General features: G+C 42.1%; 1 protein-coding gene across 7 annotated transcripts in view; it reads left to right on the forward strand.

Annotated features, from left to right (window-relative positions):
- rbms3 (RNA binding motif, single stranded interacting protein) overlaps positions 1 to 19,138 on the forward strand; it is a 166,440-nt gene that overhangs the window by 142,650 nt on the left and 4,652 nt on the right. For 5 of the 7 annotated variants that reach the window (XM_088365121.1, XM_088365122.1, XM_088365116.1 and 2 more), the window contains 4 exons: positions 112 to 162; positions 8,140 to 8,250; positions 12,382 to 12,483; positions 14,177 to 14,295. In XM_088365121.1, coding sequence (XP_088221247.1) covers positions 112 to 162; positions 8,140 to 8,250; positions 12,382 to 12,483; positions 14,177 to 14,295 — 383 coding nt within the window. Of the gene's footprint in view, positions 1 to 111; positions 163 to 8,139; positions 8,251 to 12,381; positions 12,484 to 14,176; positions 14,300 to 15,149; positions 16,147 to 19,138 lie in introns of those variants that run through there. The other 2 variants (XM_088365118.1, XM_088365120.1) reach the window with 2 other exon arrangements.

Below are 19,138 nucleotides of genomic sequence, written 5' to 3' on the forward strand. Positions count from 1 at the left end.
TTTCAACTTTTAAGCAATTGAATTGTTTAACTTCCAATCCCCAGACAATTTGCGAATGTCAATTTAGGTACTTCGATTGTCTCATGGTAAACCGTATGTTCTTCTCTCTAGGTCCAGAGTACATCATGGATGCCTCATCACCAATATGTTATGCAACCTACAGTAAGTCATCAATTATTCATTTGTATTCAGTAGCTGCCCATGAATGGCCACTGGGGTCAATTTAAACGAACATTTACCGTACATTCAACTTTGGGTCAATAGTGTAAGGTCATTTTGAGGTCGCGCATGGCTAAGCCCCAGTGCACCAGGCAAGTTTGGTAATGGTGAAGAAAATAAGACATCAGCGGCAAAGCAGTTTGAGGTTGCACCTTTTAATTGATCCTAGCGGCATCAGTGTTGTTGTTTAGCTCAATAAAGGTTTTAAATCCTTCTGCCAGAGGCTTTGCTTGGGGCTTTTTGTGTCCCCTAAAGCACATCTAGTGCACTTTGTTCTCCTCTTCTCTCAGTTCATTCATTGAATGTGAGTGGGAATCAGTAATAGCTTCACGTTTGATTCCTTAATATCCTCTTAACTCTATCACAGAAAATGATTACCATAATAGATGCCTTTGTTAAAGCACAGTGTGGAGCAGTATTGAAGGAAATGCTCCTCAGAGGAGCTCTCTGCTCCTCAACTTCTACCTGAGTCACCCCTCTTTGACTTCCTTGATTTTAAGTACAGATGCAAACAATCACACTTCAGAGAGCCCCACTATGCCGATAAACTTTTAGCAGTGTGAACATAAACGTCGTGTGGCTCATTTTGAAGGACCTCCCTTATCAACTGCAGTCTTTTGTCCAAGCAGTGGTGCAGGATCGTTTGGTTTTGGCAGACACTTTGTCAGTCTGCAGTGTAGATGTTCAAGGTTAGTGTTACTTACCCTGGCAATGAGCAATGACGCTTCAGGATTATTTCCACATATATTATGTAAAAAGAATACATGTAGTGATTAAAAAAAATACACCGCGCGCGCCACAATTTAGACCTGTTTTTAGTTGGTCTAAAATCTAGTTTCCAGTAATGCTTAGCAGATCAGATGACAAGTTTTATGAGTAAAAATCATTTTTTTACTTGAATGACCTGCTTTTTAAACCTGGGTATTGATTAAATGTGTCAATCGCATTTAATGTTAGCAAAGCGTCAGAGAAAATGGGTTGCTGGTCCAGCACTAACTCCATGAGTGCTTTCAAGCAGTCACATGATGCTGCCTGCTGTGGTCATTTACCACTCAGACCTATCCTTCTCACTCCCACTCCTGCTGTGGGACAGTGAACATGTAATCTGGACCCAGCATGTCACCAAAGCGGCCGACATACTCTCAGCAGCCGCTGCCCTCCAATCCACTCTCTCTCTCTACCTTCAATACGCATGAACTCCTGACTTCTTTGTCTTAACTCACTCTGTCTCCGCTGCGTCAGAGCGTCTGAGCCTGCTTGCATCATCCTCTTTTTTTTTTTTTTTTTGACAATTATTGTAGTCAGCAGAGAGCTACTGTTGCAAAATGTGCTTGTTTTGAAGATTGGAATAGCACTTACATGACCCAGATGAGGCCAGACCGTCGGTGTGTCAGAATCCCGTTAAGTGGCTTTTTCCTCTAACCACCATGTATCTCCAAATTTGGAAAATCCCAACAACTCTAGTCAGTGGCTTGCGTTCATGTGCACGTGACCAAAAATATAACCAAAATGATTTCTAGGTCAGATCTCAACAGTTGCCACCGTGGGACCCATCTTTTTTTGTTACTGCAAAGTAGCAACCCATTTAATAGAAGTGAAGAACAATGAAACTGCCTCTGAAAATACATGTACAGTAAATTTTGAAGGGCTGTTTTATAGGTGAAGTTTACCTACAATCATATTACATCTTTTATGTGGGAACTTGTGGGTACAGCGCACTGCTCTTCTGAAAAAAATCAAAATACTGACATGTATTTTTTTTTATGAGCTATCAACAACCTACCCAAAATGATCTGCGGCCCACTTTTGGGTCCCGACCCACGTGTTGACAGTCACGAGCGATGCAATGCAATTTATCAGCCACTCGGCAATGAATTTAAAAAAGCCCTCCATTGATTGATTACGTCATCATTTTTATTGTTGTGTTGATGCATGACCATATGCGTGATTGATAACATGCCAGTTATTCCCATCCAGCCTGTTTGACTGTCTGTTGTCCATCATCCAACAATATGTCATGAGACCTCCTGAAAGCGTTGGCACATTGGCATGTTGCATCTTCACCGTTTTGTGCCAGCAGGAAAACAGCCATGTGTCCGTATCCGTCCCCACGGCCACTCCCCCATTGTGTTTCTATGACTTGGCCGACACCAAACGGCTGCTCGGCGCTAACCCTGGCTATCGCAAAGCATCGGTGCATGATAGCTAGCAAGCTGTCTGGCTTTATGGCCCGGGCTTTACAGTATGTCTGCTCCCAGCCCCCTGAACTGTGAAAGGCCCCTTCCCTTCCCTTCCCTTCCCTTCCGCACAAAGCTTGCCAGCATCTCATTGAATCACAGCAAATTAGCCAAGCATTGGAGCTCACAGGGCTACTCAAAGTATTTCCTCCTGACTCGACTGGGCTGCAATGTTGAAAAGCCTTAAATACAATTGTTATACGAATATTTAAAACTTCCACTAAAGGTGTTTGTTGTCATTTAATCATAATGAATAAATTATCTCGGCCCAAATAAGCATCATTTACGTTAATTAAACGTTTCTATTAAATTAAGCTTAGCAGGTTGGTTGTTTACCCGAAGGAAGGAAAGGTAATTCATGAATTAAAAACCTTGCTAATTAGCTTCTGCTCGGGTTCTATTGTATTGTGTTAAATGTTTTTTTTTTTATAAATACAAATAAATAACATGAGGTAGATTAGGTTTTGTTTTGTTTTGCATGGTGACTGGAACCATTGTTCTTTTTCAATGATGCATTTTTGTTTTGACAAATACACCCACATTATATAGGCGGTAGTAACTGTAACAATAAGGTTGAATTCTTCATTGTACGAGTTTTGGGATCCTCCACTTGTCTCCCTTCTTGTAACATGTGTTTTGTTGTTGTTGTCAGTCAGCAGAAGTTGCAAGCAAAAAAAAGACAAATGGAGTGCACTCATATTGCTTGCAACACATCCATAGGGCTAAATCTCCCTTACATACAGATCAGCAGTCACACACAAATTCTCCGACTTGCAAAGAGCAAAGCGTAGCCGCGACGCCAACCAAGCGCAGCATTGCTGTCTTTCCCCATGACTTAGCCAGACCCCGTTTTTTTTTCTCTCCTTCCCCTCCTCTACGAAGCGTTTGTGCTAAGAATGTGCATTTGCTGGAGTGCATCGGCCCTTACATGCCGTAGGTGGAGTATTGAATTCCTCCACCCCGACCAGTTCTCAGTGCCAGTTAGATGCTTGCCGGGGCCTCTTGGAATCAGACCGTAACTATCTCCTCTAATCGGACGGAGAGAATCAGTGCACTGTGAGAGACCCCTCTCGGTGCTTGACATTAAAAACACACTGCGGGTATAGAGGGAGGAACATTGTCAATCTGCTGGATTTGTCTATTGAGGATTTGACTACTCTGCTTCTCTCTCTGTCATCACTCTTTCAAGTGCAGCTATTTCATGACTATAAATAAATAACCTCAGCGCTATAATCTTGATCATCTTGCTCATTCCACTCAAGATCTGACACATGACCAAAAAAGGACACGAGTGGGAGCCATCCATCATTTCATTGTTCATTTTGCACGGCTTAAGACTTATTGTGTTTAGCTCCGCCCATGAGGCTACAAACCCAAAAAGTCCGCATGGTTCAATTCCCCTTCTATAAAATCACGATTGGCTTATTGTGTGTGAATCCGCTTTATGTCTATATATGGAAGTTGGAGGAAAACTTGCATCAGAGAGTCAAAGCCCGTGGAGAAATAGATCCTCCTGCAAAGACATGACAAATAGTGTTACACGCTTCATCTTACATGCATAACACCTTGATCCTCTCACACGCACACATGACTCCATCCGCATCCATCCAAATGGCGCATTCTCCCCAGTAAGAGGGCTTTGATAATGACCTCATTACCATGAGTACTTTGGTTTGATTAATGGAATGTGTTTGAACACAAACTATCAGAGTTAAGCTATTGCTTACAACTACAATATGTCACCGTAATTGGAATTGTAGCCAGCAGTACGTTACAACTGACAATGTTGAGCGAGAGATAAAAAGACAGAATTTGAAATTCCATCCCCTGCATTCCCTGAGATATTGCCGAATCAATGGGTGGCGACTGATCCGTCATCTCTTTCAATTTTTTTTTTCATCTGTTGACGACAAATACCTGGACAGTCGTCAAACGTCGAGTTGAATCCTTTATGGGTGTTTGCCAGTTCCGTTTCTATTATTTTTCAACAGCAGTACTCTTTTCTCCCCCAAAAGTCAAAGGAAAAGCAGAACACTCATGCGAAATAAATAATTGTTTATAGAGAAGAGCTAAAAGCTATTTTCCAAACCATGATTAAAGACCCATTTCAAAATAATTGCTTCTTCATTGTCCGCGGACTGTCTTGGCCTTTTTTTTTTTTTGAGCAGGTCCAGACTGAGCCAATGATGTGTTTTCTTTTAATCTGATCAAATTAGTAATTGCAAAATGTCGGTCTGCTTCAAATGTGCTTTTTCTTCAACTAATCAAATTGAATTTACGGCGTTTCGAAAACACGGTTTAATATATGTGGAAGGTCTCGCATGATGTCATCATTGACCCTGGCTTATTGTTACTCTTCGATGTTTTTCCACAACAAAGATGTTGTCTCACCTTGACCAAAAGCTAAAAAATCCACCAAAGGAAAAATCCCCATAAAAGGGAATTAAGACAGCGACGTAATACATAGCAGACCTATCGTATACATCTAACCGTCAACAACTGATCTATTTGCCCTATTTTTGACTTTGATATTCTCCCCATTGGCGGCTCGGTGGCGCACTGGGTAGCACGTCCGCCTCACAGTTAGGAGGGTGCGGGTTCGATTCCACCTCCGGCCCTCCCTGTGCGGAGTTTGCATGTTCTCCCCGGGTTTTCTCCGGGCACTCCGGTTTCCTCCCACATCCCAAAAACACCGATTGATCACTCCAAATTGTCCCTAGTGCTGTGAGTGCGAGTGGTTGTTTGTCTCCGTGTGCCCTGCGATTGGCTGGCAACCGGTTCAGGGTGTCCCCCGCCTACTGCCCGATGACGGCTGGGATAGGCTCCAGCACGCCCGCGACCCCCGTGGGGACTAAGCGGTTCAGAAAATGGATGGATATTCTCCCCGGTATATTGCAGGCCACCTTCGAAGCACTCATGAGCTATTTGATGTGAACCCTCAATTTCTAAGTGTCAGTGGAGGTATTTGGAAATAACTTGTGTGTGTGTGTGTCTCCCACAACGTTGCTAGTCGTGGAACAGCCATTTGCTCCGAGGGGGGATTCATGCTGCGGATTAGAGTGAAAAGCCCCCCACATGCAGCTTCTTTTTTCGGGACTTACATGAATAGAAATGTGCCTGAGGGTGGATTCTCTGTCCACAGTCAGCAGACAAAGGCGGTTATGAGCGATTTCTTTTTTATTTTAACACTGCATGAATAAAACACACAAAGGATGTGAATGTACACACACACACACACACACACGAGTTGTTTTGGCAAATATGATGAACCTTTCAGGTAGACAACGTTGTACTCTTGCCATCCAATCTGGCAAAATATTTAATAATCAATCAGTTCGAGTTAAATATAATAATAAAGACCGAATTGGTTCTGAGTGACTCATCTGTTTGCAGGCATGTGCGTGCCACCTTTACATGCACACATCTGCCGACATCAGGCTCCGAACGGCACGCTGAAAAAGTCATTCAGAAAAACGTGTTGAGAGAAGTCAGGGTTCTCTTTCATGTCGATTACAAGTGACGCATTGTTTGACTAAGACTCCTTGTGGTTACGTTTGACGGTTGGGAGGATTTGACTGTAACGCATTCCTGGCGTGTGTTGTGAAATCTTTTCGAGCTGCCTCTGCGGGTCAATTTGGAGATTGTTTTTCCTGTCTGAATGGTGGTGTCCGGTGCGAGATTCTCTCTTGCCTCAGGCGATTGAACCGAGAGTGAGGAAATGATCACCTCTAGCAAGCAGCAAGATGCCAGTGAACATTTGAAGCCATGATAGAGTAGATATGCCCAAGGCGTCATGTTGGATGTGTTCACCTACAGCAAAGGAGCAGATAGATCAAAATTATTGGATGCGGGAACGCTCACCTCCAGCATTTTAGATAGTGATCAAATAGGATGGAATGCCCATGGAGAACAAGACGTATTTTTTACGAGTTCACCGCTCTCACATTTTCTTGAATTGTAGTTATTAGGAATGTTTTGCACAAATAGCTTTTTGCATATTTTTTTTTCCCATTTGCTGTCCTTTAATCGTATTTGCAAGATGATGTTAATTAGACGACAATATCATGCAGAGCTGTACTTATTATGATTTTATAGACAAATGATACTATTTATAGTCAGTGAGGAGAGTTGGGGGGCGTCGTGAAATATTCTCTTCTTCCTAGGAGGGCATGAGAGAAAATAATTGAGAAGCATTTCTCTAAGTAACATACGGCGGGTGAGTCTTTTTCACAAGGTGTAGGTAGATCTTGTGCTCATAAATGAATCAGTCAGGCAAAACACCTGCTGTGTGTGTGACATTTATCTGCTCTATTGAGCGTGCGGTGACAGAGTGTGCAAAGCATCTGATACTGATCAGCAATCCATCAGTCCTTGAAAACGCTTTTCACTTTTAATTGGCGCCCATTAAAGAAAACATTGCGGGTTGTAAAATTTCTTATTTACTGTACATTGTCTTGGGCGCTTGAGTGTATCAGTGCTGGTAGCAGCCCAGGGCCCCCTATGGTGGTGATCAATATCATCTTAATCGTGACAGCTTTTCCTCCAGCACTCCCCGAAAGGCACGTATGTACGCGCACAAAAGAGAGACATCAAAATTTACCTTGGCATTCATGTCACTCTTTAATTTTCTTTTATAGTCTGTCAGTTCAGGGACATAAAACCATACAGACACATGCACGCACGCACACAAACTGACACCACCACCACCACCATTTTCTCTCTCTCTCTCTCTCTCTTGCTCAGACACTCCCTCTCACAAACACGGAAAATCGAAATCACAAATCGGATTAACTCTACCCTGACACGCCGGTGAATTAAGCCCTTCCGTTGCTCTCCCATCGCCATTATGAAGGCATTGTCAGCGGCTGAATCGGTTACAGGTGCTACTTCCTTCCTCCCTTCCTTTCCAGCTCTCCTCCTCTCCATCTTGACCTTCTTGTGCTGCCCGTAATCATTGATGTACAAATCAAAACAAGAAGTACATAGGAAGACGATTTAGTTTTGTTTATGGTTGTACAGCGTTTCATATGTACCGCCGGGTACGAGTCCTTCGATAGCTTCTATGAGGCTTTTTACCGGGGACCTGGAAAACCAGATAATCATAGGTGTCAAACTGGAGGCCCGCTCGTGTGCATTAATCCGGTAGCCGTGTGAACATACGTTACAATATCATTTACATCATTTGATATATTTAACTTTTTTTCATCCACATATTTACTCAAGTGTAGGTTCGTGTAGCTCCAAAACTCAGTTGTAAAGCGAGGCCCCCCTTGTACTATTAGACGACAGCGTTCTGACACTCTGCCGAAAATCCTTCATTGTGTTAAATTTCCCCACACACAAAGTGAGAAGCGACACAAGCTGAGCTGTGGAAAATGGCTTGAAGGGTTTATGTTCCTCACGGAGCATCAGCATTTGGAATGAAGTACTCTCGTGACAGGGAAAGAAAGAGCAACATGTTTCCCTTGTGTTCCTTGGCAGTGCGAAAGCTTCCAGCATTCTCACCCGTCCATTAGGGAAAACCTGCCCAGCATCCAAGAAAAGAAAGCTGCTTAGCAATCAATGAGCCGCACCGGCTAGTATTATTTATGCATCTGCAGTACCTTTTCTTTCTTTCTTTCGTTACATTTCTTGTGTGTCTATGCACTCATGATGTTGTGCTCCGTTTGCTTTGTTGATCCAGGGTGCAGTGATCACGCCAGCCATGGACCACACCATGTCCATGCAGCCTGCCAGCATGATGGGTCCCCTCACCCAACAGATGAACCATCTGTCCCTAGGCACTACAGGAAGTGTGAGTACCCCTTGCATGAGTACTCATCATCTTCTTTTGCATGATTAGATTGCTGATAGAATGAAATCTATATATTCGATTAAGAATTGAAAAATAATTCTATTTCATTTCAATCGTTCTGCGAAATATATCTTTGGTCAAACTCGGTTGACGTTGTCAGAGAGGTAACAATGTCTTTATTACTTTGAAATGTGCTCAAAACTGAGCATTAGAGTGTCAGATGTTTGTATTGACTCATTAGATGAGAAAAAAAATGAACTGTAGGAGATACAAAGGCCTTAACGTTTAACCACAATGTGCGAGTGAAACAATAGTGAGCAGTTAGCAACGTGTCAGTGACCGTGATGGTCCTGTCATGAATGACCAAGCATAATCTGCCCCAGCTGTGCTAACAGCCAGGATTAGACATCCTCTCGGCTAATCCACAATGATGGCTTTTGATATCTGATCATTTGTACAAGAGGAACAAGGTAAAGGCAGTCTTGAATTTTCTTTGCTTCACCACTTTTCTGTCTGCTTATTATTTCTCCATCGGTGAACTGCACACACATAAAACATTTGATCATCGGAGCTAGCCAACTTTTCACAGTGGCTCGTTGAGAAAGCCAAACTCCTCAAATTAAGTGGACTTGATGTTCCAAAAAAAAAAATAGATGCATGCACGAATAATATTCGAGGTGAAATCTGGGGGATCATCCAGCAACCTGGTTGGATCTTGCAAGTTTCCATATAAGGCAAGCACGGCCGGTGCAGTTATCTGGAAAACACACGCAGTGGTGTAAAATAAATCAGTTTATCATTGAACCGTAGCGCTTGGTGAAAATGTGGTTTAACTCTGAAGCCCGGGCGCCGCCACACCTCAGAATACACTTGGCTGATCCGCAAACTGTGTATGGTTGCGGCTTTCCTCCTCCCATGGAGAAAAGAATCCAACGGCCCTGGTTTGGTGAGCGTAGCTTTCCGAGAAATGGGTCTTGTTGACAATCAGCTTGGATGTTTGCTCTGTTGTGAAGGAAAAGGAAGGAAAACGTCACCTTGTGCTGAGAAAGTGTGACTCAGTGCTCGTCTGTTGGTCACTGCGTTGGAATGTGGCTTTTTTGTTTTTTATTACCCACCACAAGATGGTTTAAAAAGGCTGTGATAATATCTGATGGATTGCAAAGGACACCACCAGTTACGTATTGAACCGAATATGGACGTACGCTCATTGACATGATCTGTGCGTCATTTGGGGCCGAAAAATTGAATTTCTCTTTATAACGCCGTTGGTCTGAATGTCATTTCTTATGACTCAGATTTCCTCCCTTAATATGTTCACTGGAGGCTTTATTGCTTGTAAACAATCAAAGAATATTGTTGCCCGAGCGTCTGTTACTGTTTTCACAGCTGATTAAATCTCATATAGATGCAAAACGGCGCTCCCCGGTGTCAGGTCGCGCTGAATCAAATAGTTGTCAAAACACAACCTGCATGAGTTGTGTGTGTTTACTGTCAGTTACTTATTAACCAGTTGGCGTTATAGCTTCAAACAACAACTCCATTTTCTTTGCTCATTTTGAGCAAGACGATTGCGGAATACTAAGGCACCTTAGGCGCGCTAGTTATGGATGACAAAGATGTGCCGTCCGTAGTTCTTGGTGATTTATTGCGTCGCCTATTCCCTTGCTCATTTATTTACCACCAGCGAGGTCTCAACACTTAGCGAGAGTCTATCAGTCATGCGTTGCCATTACAGAGCGGATGGCGCTTATTAGCTTTTTCCTCTTTTGTTTGGCTTTGCATGTGTGTTTGCGTGGAGGTGACAGTGTTTGACATGACAAGAGGGGACCTTCACTCCACCGTGTCTATCTATCTATCCTTTTTCTGTCATCCTATATACAAGGCATGTTTCTGTTGTCATGGTGACAGTGGTAATTGACAGCTTCAATGTCCACACAAGACAGATTTGTGTGAGGTATCGGCCATTCCTTTATTGATGGAAAGTAGCAGATTTGACTTTTGTAAGCTTTCTCGACAATGTTCTGGATTGTTTCTTCAGCCCCAATTGTTAATCGGAACTGTGTTGTCAAATGTCCCAAATGTACAGATTATTATATATTATATTATATTATATTATATTATATTATATTATATTATATTATATTATATTATATTATATTATATTATATTATATTATATTATATTATATTATATTATATTATATTATATTATTAGCGCTGCTTAAATAGCTTAACTAATGCTTATGGTTAAAGGGAAAATTGTATTGAATCCTTTTGTTAAAGCAAAATTAAATTCAATATGGAGTTCTGCAGCCAAATATAACATTTCAAATGGACAGTCCCCTTTTGACAGGTACATTCCGATATTGCTAATTATCTCTTTCTTCACTTCATTTGCTTTCATGCAGCCTTCAGAAGTGAGTCGGCTGAATGGGTAAATGGGAAGGAGAAGATTAAAAAAAAAAAGAAGAGAGAGAGAGAGGGAGAAATTGGTATGCATGATTCTGATTTGCCAAAGAGAAGGTCACTTGAACAATCTCATAGGCCCTTTTAGATGATGGCAGGATGAGAGGAAGTGACAGGAAGGTGCACGAGAAGAAGGCTCCTGGTAATGTGTCACCAAGTCTGGCTATTTCACCTCAGCCCTTTGTGAGCGGGACAATGGAGACAGTGAGATAACCTTAAAGTCACCGAGAGTCACTCTCGCATAACAACTTCCCATCTCGGGGCATCCTCCTGGCCGTGTATAGCAGCTACATGGGTGGGGGGGGGGGGAGTTAATCATCCATGTCTATGGCCTTTAGCTTCTCTCATTAGCAGCGAGCGGTGGAGCCATACCCGATCCATTAGCAACACCGCTCGTAATGACACTTCACCGGCACCACCGGGCCTGCAGCCAAATAATGCTATTACTACATCCTACATTGGACTGCTGTCACAAATTCTTACCAGCAGTAAGGGGGAGGGGGGAGAATTAAGCAAAGAATTACATTTCCTTTTTCTGAGCTGGAGTGTGGAGGTAAAGAGGAAGCCCGGTGGCTTTTATCTGATTCCACATCCGTTTGCACTGTATTGCAGCAGCATTATCATCCACCCTTCCTTGTCTGGAGCATGCACAATATGAACAATTATTATGCATTGGTGGGGGAGGTCCAAATAGTCCATCATAGAAAATATTGAGGCCACACTGCAGATAAATCATTCTTTATATGCAGGCATGTTGTAATTAAAACACACAGACAAATCATGCCTGAGTGTTCATTCATGCTGCATGTGAACGTGTAACCCAACCTGTGTCACATCTGTAAAACGTCCATCATGGTGCGAGCTGAGAGCCAGTTAAAAGGGCCATGGGGGAAGCGTGACTAAAGGAATGGACGCCACAAGGAAGGGGGCCTTCCCTTTCTTCTCCTTTTGCTCCTCCTTTCATTCCCTGTAGCGTCTTTTTTCTATTTTCCGTCTTTTTCTCAGTTGCGCTCTTGCACATTTGCCTGCCTGTGAAGTCTTGATGATACAGCGGGACATTTCCTCCTCCTCCTCCTCCTCCTTTTTTGCTGGTTTACCTCGCATGCTCCTCTGTTTGGCTCTCATGTGGAGTGCACTGGTATTCTTTTGGCGCCCTCCAAAGGACATTGGGTGAACAAAAGGAGTTCACAGTAACGCACAAAACTCTGGATGTACCATCATTATGAGCCCCAATAAAAAAGCAATCATCAAAATTCAGATAGCAGTTTTATCATGACATTAATATATATTGCACATAATACACAGTGCATAAATATAAATCAAAACTCATGATTACAACAAAATCAACTATGACAAAGCACCTTTCAATTCTGCCTTTCCTTGTCTCTGGTCAAATGAATTAATTAAAACAGGAGTTTTATGCAGCTCACTAAAATCCACCTCCGCAATTGTGGCTATAAAATAATAACGCAAAGACAACAGAGACTCTCCACTCTTTGCTTTTCAGCCACATGTTAGTATGAAACCAAAAATATAGTCCTCTTGACTCTTTGCTTTTTAGCCACATGTTGGTATGAAACTAAAACTATAGTCCTCTTGACTCAAGATCATTTCGTGAGTGATTGTTTGCAGGGATGCTAATGCATGTCATTTGTGTGTGTTTCAGTATATGACTGCTGCCGCTGCCGCCGCTGCCGCAGCAGCGCCTATGCAAGGGACCTACATTCCCCAGTACACTCCTGTGCCTCCAACAGCCGTCCCTGTCGAAGTAAGACTTCCAGGCACCGTGTGCTTAGAATCAATAATGGTCAGACAATTTACCAAAAGACTTACTTCATTACTCCTGACAGGCCAATCACTTACGCTCCCATAACATTAACCATTTCTGAACCAACTCACAAATAGCCTCTTAACAAACACATTTTTTAAAGCATACTTTCAATTGCTCTTCTTTTACAAATAAATGCGCTGGCCCACTACCAATAAATAAAAATAAAAAAGCACAAGCAAAGCAAGCTGACTCAGAGGTTTTACGAGAAACCCTCTATCGCCATAACTTTAAAATTGTCCAGGATGTTATTACCTTACTCAGCATGCTGACTAAGGCAAAAAAAAAAAAAACTTTTACCTGATGTCCTCTTTTGCCTGGACTTTGAAATAACTTAGTATTCATTCATTTGGCTGGCATGCAATGTTTCAATGCATTTTTTTTTCCTTTCTCCTATAGACCATCTTTAGGACCCAAAACCATCATTTCAGTTGTCTTTGAGATTTCGAAAATTCAGTGACATCCTTTTATGCTTAGCGGGACATAGTAAATCAGCGTTTTCAGAGGATGGAATCTAGGGACAGCAAATAAAATTGCTATCTCAGGATATAATATCCAAAAGATGGTCACCCTACTTCCTAGTATTTTACATTTAAGTAGCTTGTGGAGCATATGACAAATCATGAACGCGGAAGAGTGGGAAAGCTGTCTGGCAGCTGACACTGTGGTCATATTTAGATGGACTATCAGTCGTGTGTCAGATGACAGGAGCTCAAGTGAGATGCAGTGCAGCCGCCGCTGTCTCCCTCCCACACACACACACACACACACATGCTTGGGGATTGTAGGTAGCCGATACACACACATCTATCTATCAGCCGCAGCGCTCTGGCTCGCCCCGCAAGCACAGACAACGACAGTTTCCCCTTGACAGACACATTAGTTTCTCCTCTCTTCTCCGAAAGGCGCATGCAGAAGCGGGCGGGAAGGCGGCAGAGAGATGTAGTCGTCGTGTCGCCTCGGGCCCCTGTTTACCGTTTCCATCTTCCTTCCTTCCTCACCAGTGTCCACTCAGTGGCGGCATTAGCGGCCCAGCGGATATCGATGCATCATGCGGTGTCTGGAGGGCTGATATATAGACACCTTGCAGTATCTTTGAGAGCTTGTTAAAAGTGATTGACATGATGCGGGCAAGCATAGTTCTAATATAAAGCAGGTTGTTGTGAACAATACAGTGTGGGGGGGGGGGATCCTCTTTAGCGTTGTGCATATATTAAAAAGAAAATCTGATGGCTCACTCGCTAGCTGGAAAAAGAAATGGCCAGATTCTGTGTGTTATTTCCATTTGTTTTCTAAATAATGATATGCACACTGATCCGTCTGCACTGTACGTTTTTCAATTATGAGCGCGCTGTCTGTTTGTCATCCCAATTTCCTTATTAGCTTCATTATTAGATAAATGACATTTGGAAATGGAAATGTTGTGCACTGCTTAAATGAACTGGCGTCCGCCGTAGATGAAATGTTCAAATTCAAGACAGCAATACCTGATGATGAACCACCCAATCAAATTCGAAAGCTCTATTGCCACTTTAATCCCATATTTATGATCAAGGGTTAGCCTGCATTATTATTTCTCCTATAACATTGGTTGTATTTGAAGTTGACCCTTGACCTCAATGTGGGTTCTCAGGGAGTGGTGACGGATGCCTCCCCTCAGACTCCCTCATCACAGGAGGTGACTGGCCAGCAGCAACAGATTCAAGTGGACGGTGGCGCCGACCACGTTTCTGCTTACTCGTACCAGTCCAAGTAAGTCTAAGATTGGAAAGGTCAGTTATTCCTTACGTTTGTCGTTTCCGACCGCTACACGACTCAATCGAGCAGATGATGTTGCGTCACAGAAATAATGAGTCGGAATATAATATAGGCTTGTGGAATGCATGTGACTATGACACAATAAATGGTTGATGTCATTTTAAACTGAGAATGTAGGGTCCAAAAAAATATCTTTTCGAAATAGCCTAAAGCATTTTAATTTGCTTGTCTTGTTTATTTATTGTGACTATAAAAGGAAATGGCTTTTATTTGAATAGGTTGAACAGCACTATCGAATGTGATTTTAATACGTTCCGAAATGCATGTGTCATAAATTGTGTCCTTGCTGACAACTGACGTTTTTGTTGCACTATAAAACCTGATGAGTTAGTTCATTTCAAACGGTCGGAGGATTGCAACAATTCATTTATGTTTAATATAGTAACTCAAATTACAATAACACAGATATTTATTATTAAAGTGGATTAAGCTCCACTTAATGATTACTCAAAATAAATGGACTTTCATTTGCGTAGCTCTATTTGAACTTTGAGGTACATCTTCCCAGAGTGATGACACAAGGTTAGGAGCGACTTGGGGTTCAGTATCTTGCTTGAGGACATTTCAACATGCTGCAGTTCGGACTTTTGTGACACGTGAAGGTTACGAGTTGAGACTTCCTTGCTACTTGCATGCCTCTGGCAGCAGCATTTGGAACTTTTCTGATTCTGTTCAGACTGCCTCGCTTAGTCCCCAGCCTGGAAGGTCATCTTTATTGCTTTTTCTTTTCCTCGATTTTGATTGCAACTGTATCTTTTCTCTCTCCATGTGTTCTCCTTTCCCATCAGATAGCAACGGCCTGAGAGAATGTTCCTGTGACAGCGTTGCCTTGAGACATAAGGTGGCTGCACTGTGAATGTGAGGGGGGAATGTAGGGGAAGGAAAGGAAAAGAAAAAGAAAAAAAAAAAAAAGAGAAGATTGCTTCCAGATTGCCCAGGCACCAAAAAGAGACACTTTTTTTCATTTTCTACCTGGTCAACTAGGAAACAAAAAAAAAAAACAAGGAAGCATTGGATGCTGAGAAAAAGGGTTTGGGATATTGTGGGGGCACAGTGCAAAGAAATGAAATTTTACGTGTGAAAACCTGCCCAAAGGGCTGGGCGCAAGGAAGGTAGGAAATTTTCTCAAAGAAAATTCTCATCCAATTTAACAACAACAACAAAAAAGCAAAAACAACAAAAAAGACAGAAAAAGACAAAAAAAAGGTTGAATGTGAAGTTGAAGTTTATTTTGTAATTAGAAAGAGGGAGTCATGTTTGAGATACACACAGAGATTGTCTTCCTCAGATACTAAGCTAAACGTTGGTTTCGATATTTTTTATGTTCTAGTGTTAAATTTTACTTTTCTAGATATATTTGAGAAAAACAAAGTGTTTGTTTGTTTTTGGTTGTTTTTTTCTTGAATCTTCATGGCCTTAATTTTAAGGGCGCCAGTGACTTTTTTGCAAGTTCAAGTCTGACGTCTGGTTGGGGCGGAGTCGGGGGGGGGCAACACACAACAGAAACATAAGCGAATCAGTATTTTGGACCACTTGGAAGGTTTGAGAAACTGGATGTGTCATTTAAAGAGGAAACAGAATCTATCACATAAGCTGTACAGATTTAATAGAGAAGAGCTTTTTTTTTTCTTTTCTTTTCTTTTCTTCACAAGAAGAACGCTTTGATAATGATTATGTCAGATGTAACAATGTGTTAAAAGAACTAAATGCCTGTTGCGGAAAGACTTGAGCTCTGAAGAGATTTTTTCACCATGAGGAAGACAAAAAAAAAAAAAGAAAAGAAAACTATAAGGAAACGTCCTGCGTCTCGGATGCAGTCTGTCAGCAAAATGCTGAACTCGCTTTTTTTTATGGCCATCATTATTATTTACCAAGCAATGTTGCTGTCAATGACATTACAGCTTTTTATCTGCCACATTTTACATTTTTTTATGAGCTTTAAGATGTTTTTAGCCCGCTTTGCTTGTCACACTGCGAATCTCAAAAAAAAAAACACGAGAAAAAAAATGTATAAAACGTACAAAAATACAAAAACAAAAAAAATGGCAGTGAAACAAAAACAGTAGAGTATAGGAGCTTATGGTTGAGATCAATCAGTGCAAAAGCAATAGAGGAAATTGTTGACAATTTCTGTAGTCTTTCCTAGTTGTGGATCAAATGCAGCCCATGGACGGCCATTTTTATACCAAAGATGAAGATACACTCTGAACCAGAGGTTGTTGTTTTGCTTTTTTTCCCCGTCTCATTTTTATTTTCTGTTGGTTGTTGTTGATGTTAATGATGTTGTTGATGTTGATATTGCTGTTGTTCTTGTTGTTGATGTTGTTGCTCTCGTTGTTGTTTTTTCTTTGATTTGACCTTGACGGCCGGACCAGTCCTTAAGGATCCTTCATAAGACACGCACGCACGCACACACACACACACACGCACACACACGCACACACTCACTCCCATGTCAAACCGTACTTTGATGCATGATGTGGCACCAGTGGCAGTTTTCTTATTTTCCTTTCATTTTAATGTCACATTGTTGATCAAACAGCCTGAGTGAAATTTACATCTTTTTTTTCTTAACATCATACAGGGGGAATTTGTGTAAACTGATCAAGGAATGTTGCTTACCAAGCTCTGCTCTTGTTTTTTAGCTTCTATTTTTTTTTTTTTTTGCTCTAAATCAACTCTCTCTTTGTATACAAAATGATTAACTTGTCTGTCGTGTTTTAAAGACACTCCGAAGTGATTTCTGACCAAAATAAAACAAATGAGGGTTATTAGTGAATTCTTTAGGTCAATTATATTTGAAATACAAATTTCAGAGATTGAAAGCCCACGCACGGTTGACATATTTACCATCATTTGACATTTGTTGTTATACGAGCTGCCGAACCTGCAACTGGTGTGAAACGGTAAGGAGATACCATGAACCTAACCTGGCTGCCCAGTACAATTAGGCTCCAGTGAGAAGAGGAATAACGGAATGTCACTTTGGGCCTTGACCCAAGCCTTCTTGGGTAGCACAAACAAACCACAGGTCATCTCATTGAATCATCCACAAGCTGCCTATGCTTTCATTGACTTCAGCATGCCTGGCGGGCATTTGTGCCCATGTTAAAGCAGCCTTGCACCCCCAAAAGGTTTTTGTCCCTGCTTCACTGGCACCGCTACTAATGTGCAAAGGCCGTGGCAGGTTCTTTTGCTCTAATTTTCCCTTCACTGTCATTCCCTCCCTTGTGCCCCATCTCATGCCCTTTGTGAGTTTTTTTATTTTATTTGGTAGTGCAGAAGCAGAACCACAAACCAATTTCAGTCATCCTCCCAATGAGGCTTGACGGGTCCAATTTGTCTCCCTGTGGGACAATAGTATCCACTCCTGTGTCCCTCAAGATAACTATTTCTTTCAGAAAAAGGGAAAGCTTTGTCTTTGGTGATGATTGTGATTAAGCTGCAGTTGGTCACCCAACCATTCAAATCCAAAGTCCAGTGTTGCTGCACTTTATTTTGGGAACTGATAGCAATGGAAAAAATCAAGAAATGAAATCAGAGGTCCTTGATTGGGTTGAGGTCTGGGGCCACCAGCACACGATCTGACATTGGATCTGAGAATCTCCTCCTGGGACCGAACAGCAGTTGGTGTTCTCCATAGCTTTTCCAGACTCGCTCTTGTCTGTGTTCTATTCTGTGCCAGCCTGCTCTCGTTTGCAAAGCAAACAGGGCACCGTTGCAAATCTGCTCTATCTGATGTTCTCTGAGAAATGCCCATCAGACAGCTTGGTGCCAGGCTGTGAGCACAAGCCCCACTTGAGGATTTTGGATGAATACGCCACCCTCATGGAGTCTGTTCCTGACCGTTCGAGCACACGCATGCACTTTAGTGGACCGCAGGGAGTCCTTCTATTCTGCTACGTTGTTGCCTACCTGGTCTGCTAGCTTGGTAGCTCCTCCACATGCTTGACACTGCGTTAAAAGCCACAGCTAACCTGGCCCAGGCACATCCAAATGGGCCACAGGTGGAAGGGTGCTACTTGCTTCTCCTTTGCACAACATTAGGTGGTGAACTTCATTCACCATTGTGCGATAGCATTCAAACTGGATTTAATCCAGGTTGATTTGGACTGTGATGGTTGTGTTTCGCTTATGTTCTCACAATCAAACTGTGCATTTAGTGCCTTTTAACTGCGCTTTCATATCATTCTATATTTAAGAAGTAAAGCACATGAAGGAGCTTGCTTGAAAACTGTAACATAACATTATCACTTCGATATGGTGCTAAAGGATTGGCTGTCACTGGCTCGTGCCTTCAACCCCGTTTCATAAATGCCCCGCCCATATTTGAAACAATTACCATTTTATTTTCCCCCGTGCTGACTTTTCATAGCTCCAGAGGTCAAACCCGTAAGATCTCTCACGACAGTCATCCTCGTAACGTTCAATCAAATCAACCTGCGCCTTTTAGCTCTCTTGAGTTTGACCTGCCACTCAACCATCCATACCTGAGCTTTACATCTTCTAAAATTCTGGCACATTACAACTCCCCGGTCCCACTTTTATTTCCTTCCTGTCATTTCTTCATCCCCTGCGCGCGAGCGAGGACTTGTTTTACGGAGCAATTCTGTTTTTCAATGCGCGTAGCTATAAAGTTCTCCTGACATTAATTATCCAAATAGAACTCACAATGCAGAATGTGCACGTTGGCGAGTATAGCCATTCCCAGAAATGGCCTGAGATTCAATAGTAATGGAATTATGAGAGAGGGAAGAAAAACACCACAAATAGGAAG

This window comes from Syngnathus floridae, chromosome 21 (genome assembly GCF_059516105.1).
Source record: "Syngnathus floridae isolate MCC-2025c chromosome 21, RoL_Sflo_1.0, whole genome shotgun sequence".
NCBI classification, from domain to species: Eukaryota; Metazoa; Chordata; class Actinopteri; order Syngnathiformes; family Syngnathidae; genus Syngnathus; species Syngnathus floridae.